Below are 11957 nucleotides of genomic sequence, written 5' to 3' on the forward strand. Positions count from 1 at the left end.
AGTAACCTGGTTAGATATTTAAAAATGAATCTCCTAGAAAATAAATAATATTTTTTGTTAGGTAGATTTAAACAAATGTTTGATCCCCATGCCATTTTGAAACATCAAATATACTCAATTTATTTATTTATTTATTTATTGTCACAGTGGATGTGTTTACCCCGAGAGAACTGACTGAGGAGAACAGACTCAAAACCTTTTATGATATAAAGTGATTTATTTACAGTGAATTAAAATATATATATGTTATATATCGCTGGAGACCCTGGGAAACCTGGGGAAGAAGGAGAGGTGTCAGGAACTGTGAGGAACTGTTAGATGGTGCAGGTTGTTGATTTTGTACAGGTCGATGGGTAAGAGGTAGCGTAGAGAGGAGGGCAGAGGACTCCAGGTTAGTCATGACCTGGTTGGAGTATAGGTGGAGCGTGGAGTCAAACGGTTGGAAAGTGATGGAGCAGCTGGAGAAGATCCACAAGGAAGAATGGTAACTTGCAGGTAGGCACAGGAGTCGAGGATTTGTGCAGCGATAAGGACTGTAGGTTCAGGAAACAGGTTCTATGAGAACACGAGGAGAACACCAGGTAAGTATATAAGTAAGTTAGAGGATTAACACAAGGAGGCAGATGGCACAAATACCAGAAGGTGAGTAATGCTCCAGTTCTTGTTTTATGGTTTGTACATCTGTGGGTTAGAATAAAGTTGGAACTAAAGCCTGTAGCTCTTCTTTAAACATATTTGAGGGAAATGTTCCTGAGACATCCAATAATTTTGTCTTTTATGATTTTTCAGCCGAGTTAACTTTAATTAACGGATTATTTAATAAAGTCAAAGTGAAAACAGGATTTCATGATAAAGCCGACACCGTTTATTTATTTTTAATCTTCACTGATACAAAAAAACAAAACAAAAAAACATTATTTTTTTATACATAAAATGTTTGTTTCTTTTTAATGTCTCCACCCTCCGTCCCGATCCATCCGTCTGCCGGGGCTCGGGATCCGGCCTCTGTGAGCACGCAAAATCGGGGTGTGGCCCCCGGCCTCTTGTGCTTCAACAGGTTGGCAGCTCATATGATCCTGCACGGTGACTAGCTCACTCTGAATTTTGTTGTCGGTCACCAAATACAAATAATGCATGAACTTCAGGATTAGAAGACAGAGGCCGAGCTGTCAGCACGAACGATCTTCCGCAGTGACCTGCGGAGCTCGGAGCCGGGGACATGACACCCTGAGCGGGCTCCAAAGCTCATAAGAGACTGGTGGAGCTCCATCTCGCTCACTCTGAATGATGTCGTTGGCCAATAAGCACAAAAAATACCTGCACTTCAGCATTAGAACAAGGTGTTGTCATTATTGTTATTTTTATATTAAAAATAGATCCAGCTGTTGCTCTGAGTTCTGAGTAATTGCAAGTGGCGGATCAGTGAAAAGTTTTCTGAAAGATCCATTGTCTCCTCCCCCTGACCAATCAGTGACCGACAGTGTTCTGACGTCATGTTTTTTATGCAGGCTCGGCTCACTTGGACCCCTTGAGAAGAAGGGACAAAAAAAGGGAGCGAAACTGGTACAGAGTACTAGTGGAAAGCGCTCAAACCTTGGTGACCAGAGCATATTTGACCCGCGCCGTCACAGTGGAAAAGGGGCAATAGAGACAAATGAGACAAACAACCATTCACTCTCTCACTCACACCCAGGGACAATTTCAAGTTACCAATCAGTCTAACATGCATGTTTTTAGTATGTGGGAAGAAACCAGAATACCCAGTGAAAACCCACGGATGCACGGAGAGAACATGCAAACTTCACCCAGATTGGCCCCCGGACTGGGATTTGAACTGGCTGAGAGGCAGCAGCTCTACCACCTGTGCCACCGTGCTGCCCTAAAGGAAAATCAAAACATAAGAAAACATCCATTAGAAACATTACTGCAAAGGATCATCTTATGTTTCAGATTTCTGAAAAAAACAAAACAAACAACAACAAAAAACAAACAAACATTTGTTTCTTAAATGTTGTGAGATGAGTTGTTGCTTCATTAAGAAATATATGTTGGAACATATAACAGTAGTGGTTGTAAACATGATCATTTTGCCAGAAGACAATGGAAGGAAGGAAACTGTTTCAAGTGCACAGATCTGTCTTTAGGATCTCATTAGGTTCCATCCATCCATCCATTATCTTACCCGTGTATTCCATTTGGAGTCACGGGGGTCGCCGGTGCCCATGTCCGGCAATTACTGTGTGAGGGGCGGGGTACACCCTGGACAGGTAGCAAGTCCATCACAGGGCCACATAGAGACAAACGAGACAAACAACCATTCACTCTCTCACTCACACCTAGGGACAATTTAGAGTTACCAATCAGCCTAACATGCATGTTTTTGGTCTGTGGGAGGAAACCGGAGTACCCAGAGAAAACCCACGCATGCACGGAGAGAAAATGCAAACTCCACCCAGAAAGGCCCCTGGACCAGGGTTTGAACCAAGGACCTGCTCGCTGAGAGGCAGCAGCTCTACCAGTTGTGCCACCGTGCTTCATTAGGTTCCATTTTTATTTTATTTTATTTTATGTGTTTCCCAGTTCTTGTGAAAAATAAAAAGAAGATTGATTATCTCAATCAACATTTAATAGGCTAATAATTTGCACTATAAACTGAAATAAAATTATGGTGACCATTATTTTCCAACAAAGACCGCAATCTTTATAATAAAGAACCACATACTTTTTTTGTAATAATTTAAATGATTGTTTGTTACAACTGATTATTATTTCTTGTATCATGCCAACAAATTTAAATAAATAGCATATGGGTCAAAATAATAATAATTAAAAAAAATAAAAATAAAATAAAAACAGCTGCATGTATTTTTTGGAGCATCTTGCAGCGCACATGACCTTTGGGATGTTTGCAAATGATTTAGTGCTTCGCTACCTAAAACTGGATGGTTTATGCAGAAAAAGTAATCTTTAAGTCATACCCAGCTTTGTCAGTTGAACTGAAGTCTTGCTTTGACTTCATTACAAGATATTTTAATGTGTCCCTTTAAATCCCTGAGCTTTGCCTGAGCAGTATGTTCAGGATTAATCTCATGCCTCTTTCACACAGGATACACTGTGCACTGAGCATACTGTGAGGTTGGGGCATGAAGCATGTACATACATCATGTCCGGTTATATTGACCAAGAATAAAAATGCAGGAAGGGGTTGTTTTTTTCTTCTGCAAATTTGAACGTCAGACGTCAAGATGCCAGAGGAGAGAATGGAGAAAGCTTAAATTAGAGAATAGTGATAATTCCTTCTGATTCCCATCAAAATTCTAAACATAAATAATATGTTGTGATTGCTAATCTTGTTTGTGTTTTAAAGCATTCTAGCTCTCCACTTTTCTTTTCCACTTGCCTTGCAAGGGCATTCTTGATGTTTTCATGGGTGAGAATTTTAGCATATTTGGTATACTTGCTATGGTCATCTTTTTTTCTACATTCACTTCATTGTGGCATCAATGTTAAAAAAGAGCATGTGTGTATCTAACAACTGCCACAAACGTTGGTAAAAATATACCATTTAATGGTTCCTGGAAATGAGAAAAAGTGTGAAATATCATCTGAAGTTGCAGGGGCATGAATTCATGTATAATTCATAAACACACATTCTTTATTTTGAAAATTGTGTGAAATAAAATATTTTCTTTTATCTTTTTTCTTTGATTTTGCTTGACAGGCAGAGATGATGCCTGCGTAGAGATCTTGTAGGCGTTATGTAGGGCTCTTCCTGCCAAGTAGAGTTGTTCTACAAGATTCCCTATTTTGGAAATTTTCACACTGAAAGTGCATGGCATACATGCATCCCAACATACAAAAAAATACACATGTGAGAGCGCCTTATTTGTTTTACATTGGAACACATGTATTGGGATTGAAAAAAATATACATTGTCTCATTTTTCATGCATATTTTATCTTGTGCCAATTAAAACCTACCTTTTTCCTGTCACATCAGTCTTTTGTATTTGTTCATTTAAATTGTTTTATTTTTTACTCAAGTCCTTGTTTGAGCCTGTATCATTGGGTCCTATCTTAACTACCATACTTGCTGCTGTATACGTTGCACCACCGTATAAGTCACATCAGTCCAAATATGTCTAATAAAGTGGAAAAAAATATATATATGTTGCTTTGCTGTATAAGTTACATCTATTATGCGTCATCGCTGGTGCGTCATGATTGTTACATGTCACTGCTGACGACCCGGAAATGTGGGTTATACCAAGAATCGAATGGCTGCCAAATCACGGCTGCGGGAACATGCACGGGAGGACTTTAGCTAGAATTTAACAAGAGTAACACTTAAAAACAATTATTTATTTGCTCAAAATTTTAGCAAAGGTCTGTGTCAGTTGAACTTTTCCCTAATAAATGCACTTTGACAGTCAAATCAGCTGCATTTCAAAAGCCAATTTGCAGCTACGCGAGCAAGTAGAGGGACGACTCGCTCTGCATTTCTTCAAAATTAAACAAGATAACCACCTAAAACAATTATTTCTTTGCTTGACATTATAGTAAAGGTGTGACTCAGTTGAAGTTTGTCTTAATAAATGCACTTTGACGGTCAAATGAGCTGCACTTTGCCTGGGTGGCATGGCAAAATGCAGCTCATTTGACATTTGATCCAGGAGTTCCGGAGCAAGATGAAGGTGGCTTTGTATGGCAAGCCAAGTGTCTCATTAATAGCCACTTTAACCTATTAATGAGACACTTGGCTTGCCATATTAGTCGAGGGACCTCTAGTGGCTGAAAATGGTAGTGTTCAATATTTTCCATGTCATAATGAATGAAATCATCAGATCTCAGCCAAAAATTGAGTTATAGTCTGAATTTTAAGTCTGAATTTTGTTGTCGGCCACCAAGCACAAAAAAAAATGCCTTCACTTCAGCATTAGATTACAGTGTCATCATTACTATTTTTAAAATCTTAAAAAATAAGTCCAGTCACTCCTCGAGTATAAGTTATTGCAAATGGTGGATCAGGTTGTTGTGAAAGTTTCTCAGACCACCAGTGAGTCCACCCCCTGACCAATCAGTGATGAACAGTGTTCTGACGTCACATTTTAGTGCCAAGTCGGCATGCTTGGAACCCCAGGGATAAAGGGACTGAAAAAAGGAACCTAATTCTTGGCATCCAGTGCTTCAACCACATCATTAAAAACCTTCAGCAAAGCAGTCGTTGTGCTGTGTTGTTTCCTGAAAACAGATTGATGGGCAGGTAAGATGTTAAATGAGTCCAAATACTTTTTGATTTGAGAGTTTATCAGCTTTATCAAACAAACGTACAAACTTGTCATTTGGTAGTTCGGCATTGTACATTGTTATTCTTGTTTAAGGTAAATGCTACACATTTGTCTCTAACAACATCTCTATCTTGGGAACAGCCAAAATAAACTTACTTACTTTTATTATTGTGGAAGGGTACTAACATTATTTTTTTTCATGTCAGTATATTTTGGTTACATCAAATAGAGCTCAATAATAGATTTAAGTATATTTTAAAAACATAATTATTTTTTCAGACGTAATGTTTAGTGTCTGTTTTATAAGTTTTTTTTTTTTTTTTTTTTTTTTTTTGGGGGGGGGGGGTGTCTGTGTGTGATTGTCTTGTATGTCTTACAGTTAGTTCTGTGACAACTCGCAACCTGTTCAGGTTGTACCTAACTCTCACCAGTTGACTTCTACAACAGGCACCAGGTTTCACTCTTCCACACCGTCCCTCCACAGGAGTCAGTGAGTTTAGTGCTACATCAGATACTGCAAATTAAAGGGAAAAACATATGATTTATGAGTGACTGGTTTGTAGAGTTATTTTTAACAGAGTGACTCTTTCCTTTATAAGCATATCTAAGATAATTAGTTGTCATATTACATTAGCTTTTAATTTTGGCCTGCAGTTGAAATAAAAATGGAGGGGAAAATAGATAAATGCAGAACTTAGACATACAGTGCTTTACAATAGTTTATAAACCACCCCCTTACTTTATTTATGTATTGATTTATTTATTTTTTGTCAATGAACCCAACTTTAAAATATATATATTTTAAAGTGGTCTTGGTCAACAGTTATATAAGGCTAAAGGCAGTGGTGGGCACGATTCTGCTAATCTGCTAATAGTTGAATGTAGTGGATTAGCATTTTCATTAACTTTAAAAACATTTAGCAGATTTATCTCCTGCTATATTTAAATATGTTATTTTAAAGCCCACTCTTTATTTATTTATTTATTTATTTTAATGGTTGTCCACGCTAAAATCATACTGGGCAATGTACATTTGCATGGAGCGATGCTATGCTATGCTTTTTTATGCAGGATGAAATTGATGATGGATTGTTCAGAAAAGTGTAGGTGGAAAGCATACTGCAGAAGATGCACAGATGCATCTGCCAATCTCACACCACATTATTCCCTCACTCATGAGTACTTTAACTCATCCATTTAAGGTAGCACTTCACCCCTATTCTAGACAGGGTAATCCAACCTTTTGTTACTGAGGACCATAGTCTCAAATTTAGAGGTGCTCACCTTATCCCAGTCACTTCACACCCAACTGCAAATCACTCTAGAATGAGCTGGAGATCACTGCATAATGGCACCAAGAGGACAACATCATCTGAAAATATATATAATAAATATAATATACAATATATAAATTCTGTCCACAAGTTATGAAAATAATTGGTGAAAACGAGCAACCCTGGCAGAGTCCATCTCCCATCCTGAATGAATCCAACTTAGAATCCAACTTAATGTTGGCAATGTGAACCAAACTCTTGCACCACGTGTATAGGGCATGAACAACCTGTAGCAATGGAGCACTGATCCCATACTGCCACAGCATCTGTCCACAATGTACCTCAAGGAACATGGTCAAACGCCTTTTCAAAGTGCACAAAACACATGCAGAATGATTGGGCAAACTTCCATAACCCCTTGAGGACCTTAGTGAGTGTAAAGAGATAGTCCAGTGTCAGGGTGGAACCCGCATTGTTCCTCTTGAATTCATGGTTCAGCCATATACTGGACTCTATTCTGCTGCAACCCCAAATAGACCATACCAGGGAGGCTAAGGAAAGTGATGCCCCTGTAATTAGAACACACCCTTCAGCCCCCCCTTTTGAAGATGAGAACCACCTTTGTTTGTTATGTCCTATGGCACTTCCCCTGATGTCCATATGAACTTGTGAAACTGAGTTTGTGCTCTATGAGTAAGTACATTAAAGAAACAAACAAGAATAAAATAGTTTCCAACATTTAGGGGGCTCTATCAATCAGAGCACCCTGCACGTTGATTAATGATGAGAAGGGACTACCCAATGCGTCAACATGTGACTCAAGAGGGAACCTGCCCAAGAGTCAATATATGATGAGTCTGGACTGAGACTGTGTTGTCCTCATACGAACCACAGTCCTCATTACATACTTATATACAGCAGTCCCTCGCTGCTTTGCGATTCGTTTATTGCAGACTTGCTCTATCGCGGTGTTTCAAAATAAGTTTGGACATGACACACAATTGGCTGATTGATGGATGAGCCACATGAGCGACATGATTTTTTTTTATTTAAAATAAATTATTTTAATTATTTAGTACCTCCTGCAGATTTGTACAGCTGTTACTGCTGTAGGATCAACTTCTTGCTGCAGTTAAACAGCTGGTTATGTCCCCTAACATAGTTGCTGCTTTATCTCCTCTTAGGGTTGTTTTTAATTTAATAATTAATATTATATATATATATTTATATATATATATATATATATATATATATTAATCTGGTGTGTTTTTATCTTATTTTATGTATGAATGAGAGCTAGAGATTGCCATATAATTTCCTTTGGATCAATAAAGTATTTATCTATCTATCTATCAATGCTCAGCCTGCAGAGTGAGGAAGTGGGCGTGGCCAAGAGCACTTGCAGGTAGCAAAAAGCAGAGATTCAGATTCAGAGATTCTTTGTCATTCCACCACATGTGGTACATGTGGTGGACTGAAATTATGTACATGGGGTCCCAGTTACATCCAACAATAAAATGTAAAGGAAAAACAGTAAAAAAAATCTCTAAGATATAACTAAGAAAAACATTATTGAGCATGGAATATTGGAGGGTTATTGGAGGATTATTGAGCATGCATCAGGATAAGAAAAACACAAGCTAAAAATATGCTAAACTCTAATAGCATAAATACAATAAACACAATACGTTGAACAGCAGCATGAACATGAGTCTGTGTGAGCAGATGAGTACGAATGAACACATCGACATGAAACAGATCAGCAGCAACATGATGAGATTTTTCACATTGATTATCCTGGTTAGATATTCATGATTCTAAGAGTCTCAGGGTAGAAGCTGGTCCTCAGTCTAGTGGTTCTACACTTAATGCTCCTTAACCTCCTTCCTGAGATGAGGAGGGCAAAAAGTGTGTGTGCTGGGTGAGTGAGGTCCTTCAGGAGGAAGGGAGCTGAAATCATGACATTCTATGCTCTTTTAGAGCGTTTAGTTTAGAAACATTGTTTAGAATATTGCAATAGTGTGGGAAGGGTTTTAAACACCTTTATATGCATCTATATAAATAATAAAATAAACTACTACTTACTACTTGTACTACTATTCCTACTTGGCGGATTTTCACTTTTCGCGGGTCCTCAGGGTACTTCAGGGATCCCCTGCGATAAACGAGGGACTACCACGTGTATGTATGTGTATATATATATATATATATATATATATATATATATAGTCCTTTTAAACCCTTCCCATACTCTTGCATTAAACTCTACACACTCTAAAAGAGCACAGAATGTCACAAACTCTTCTCTGCCACAGCTGCACTCTGTGCTCTTGGCCACGCCCACTTCTCCACTGCAGAACGGAGATGAACAGAAGAGGAAGGAGGTGCTGCAGGAGGATGCTTCTCCTGCAGTGTGGGCTGCACACGGGTGCAACGGGTGCTAAATAATAAATAAAAAAAAAATTAAATAAAAATGTCGTGCTGATAGTGCGGCTCGTCCATCAATCGAATTGTGTGTCATGTCCAATCTTAATTTGAAAAACTGCAATAGAGCGAGTCTGCGAATAACGAACCGCGAAGTAACGAGGGACTACTGTATTACTAATGCATTTAAGCCCCGTGAATGAGTAATTGTCTATGTCCCCATGGAAATTATTTATTGTAGTCAAGTACAGTTTTCATGTTTCAAGATTATTATTACTCATTCTTGTGTTTTGACAGAAATAAATATGGCACTGAAAATCAGCCAAATAACTGAAAACATCAACAATAATAATTTTACAATTTTTACTATATAATAATAACATTTTTTTTTTCGAGGATTTCCGGCTTATACTGTGACATGCCAGTTTGTTTATCAGATAAATAAAGCAAATGCTGTGATTAACAGATGTTTTTCACCAGATGCATTAATATTGACAATGTACAACAACATTAAAATGTTATGCATTTAAAAAAAAACGGCAAATTTCCTAAAGCTTATATACAACTCAGTTTTTGTGCCAGAAAAGATCAGCATTATTTGCAGTGTGTTGTTCAAATTATCAGCAAGTGGACAAGAAAAATGGTAAGCCATTAAAGATATATAAGTAAAAAAAAATATATACAGAAAAAAAAAAAACATTTTGAAGGCACATGCTTTAGAAAGAAGGAACATAAATCAGTAACACTGACTAAAGCAAATGAGACACATATGCTTGTTTATGTCTATCCAATAAACATCAACATTTTACTGACTAGTTTACAAAGTACATTGTTGGTACTTTTTTAATCCTGATAAACCATGCTTTTTAAAATTGAAACAATAATCTAAATCAAATTACTTGCATAATGATAATCTTAGTAAAAAATAATACGTTGCATGCATTGAGCTTTGCACTATGAGTGACATTGCAAAGAAATAAACAGTTGTTAATCATTATTCCCCACTAAGACACAGTTTCTTAAAAGCAAATATTGAAGGTGCGACAGCTGATATCAGACTGGTTTTATGATTGTGTATCTCTACACACATTCACATGTGCATGTGAGTGGGAGTGGATATCTATTCCTGTCAAAACATGCAGAGAGTAACAGCAGGGATGGAAGACTTTACCCTCAGGAATGACGCAGCAGAAGCTCGGCCTTTGAACATGTGTGGTGTTCTGTGGATATTTATTTTCCTTTTCATTCACTTGCTGTTTCTCCCCCAAAGAGGTGGAACATCTGCACCATGCTTATGGGAAGAAAACTGCAAAATGAGAAAATTTAAACAGGCCACCTGCATATTATGGTTTGTACATAAATTAAAAAAAAAGACATGTTACAGTCACACTGTTGAAACAACGCAGTGATGCAGTAACTGTTTGATGGTTTTCTCTCTAAGGAAGTTAACATCTATGACGGGTTTAGTTAATATTTCCTAAACTGGATTTTTTGGTGAGGCTAAGCACATGGACATTTTTTAGTGACTTAACCTTGGCAGCAGTTTGATGGTACCCTCTTTCTGTTATCACAAACCATTATACAACACAGTCATTAATTGAGATAGCATACACTTTTAACCATGTCAAATAAAATTTTATCAACAATTGTCTTATTCTGGAGGGTCAAGCTAGGATTGTGCAGGTGTTTACTATTTTGACATTAGATGATACTGTACATTAAAACTGGTACTGTACTGGTACTGTACGTTAAAACCTTTTCCACCCTTTCAAAAGTCAACTGCTTGTTCGAACAGTGATTCATCCCTCCTCCATGTCACTAGTGACCTCAGCTCTTTGGGGAGATATTATTTTGCATGTGTCATTACTAGCTGATAAAATGAGAACACCCTAGCCATTAATTTCTGAATCATTTTCTACATGTAACTAACTAATTATATATATATTTTTTCATGTATTTATTGCTGCTTCTCATTTTGGACTAAATATTGATTGAGATCAATATACGATGGGGAACAAAAAACTGTTTTAACCAACTTGGTCAAAACCTTGTTAGGGTTTTGCACAGGAGGAGGCCTCCGTGTTCAACTGTCCCCCTCTTACAATGCTGTGATTGCTAGTATCACTCAGCCCTCTGTGAGTAGTAAACAGCCATCAGTGTGCTAATGATCCATTGTTAGGCTGATGGTCCTTCTTGATCATGTGAGCAGCTGGTTTTGGTTGTCAGCAGCAAACTGGTTGATCCACTCTGAGAAGGTGCTATTTATAAGACTGAGCTGAATACAGCTCCTCAGACTGAGGAAGTCTCTCGGATGAAAGACAAAACGTTTCTACAATTTTTGTTGTTGTTCTGTTTTGTTTTTTTGAATGTCCAGAGGACCAGACTTAACATTTTTTAGATTCTATATTGAACCTTTTCACAATATTCTGATTCTGAGACACTGAATTTGGGGTTTTCATTAGTTGTCAGTTATTATCATCAACAATAAAATAAATACACATTTGAAATATATATAAGTCTATGTGTAATGAATGAATATAAAGTACATTTCACTTTTTGAATGGAATTACTCAAATAAATCAACTTTTTCATGATATTCTCATTTTATGAACAACTTATGTGTGTGGTGGGGGGGTGGGGGGGGGGGGGGGGGGGGGGGTATAAATATGAAACATATCAGAATAATCTTTATTGTCATTGTACAGTTAAGTACAGCAAAATTTTGTTTCATACAGTCGTCTGGAGGATAGGATAAGTGTACCGGGCCGTGGCTCCCTATGAGCGCTGTTCTTATCACTTAGACAAGAAAAGGGGAAGAAAATATGAGGAGAAAACGTATTAAAAAAAAGATCACTCACACCGTGTCTTTGACACAGGGCACAGTGAGAGGTAGCAACAACAAAACACAATCTACCTCAGCAAGCAACATAGAGAGACATAACATTTTGCAGGGTGTGTGTGTGTGTGTGTGT

The 11957-nt window shown here is 37.7% G+C and overlaps 1 protein-coding gene across 1 annotated transcript in view; it reads left to right on the plus strand.

Moving 5' to 3' along the window:
• The first annotated feature begins 398 nt into the window (after positions 1–398).
• LOC119411546 (maltase-glucoamylase, intestinal) overlaps positions 399–11957 on the plus strand; it is a 156142-nt gene continuing 144583 nt past the window's right edge. The window contains exon 1 of the mRNA XM_037678500.1: positions 399–484. Within this exon, the coding sequence (XP_037534428.1) occupies positions 399–484 (86 nt within the window). The remainder of the gene's footprint in view (positions 485–11957) is intronic.

This window comes from Nematolebias whitei, chromosome 6 (genome assembly GCF_014905685.2).
Source record: "Nematolebias whitei isolate Nwh7 chromosome 6, NemWhi1, whole genome shotgun sequence".
NCBI lineage: Eukaryota > Metazoa > Chordata > Actinopteri > Cyprinodontiformes > Rivulidae > Nematolebias > Nematolebias whitei.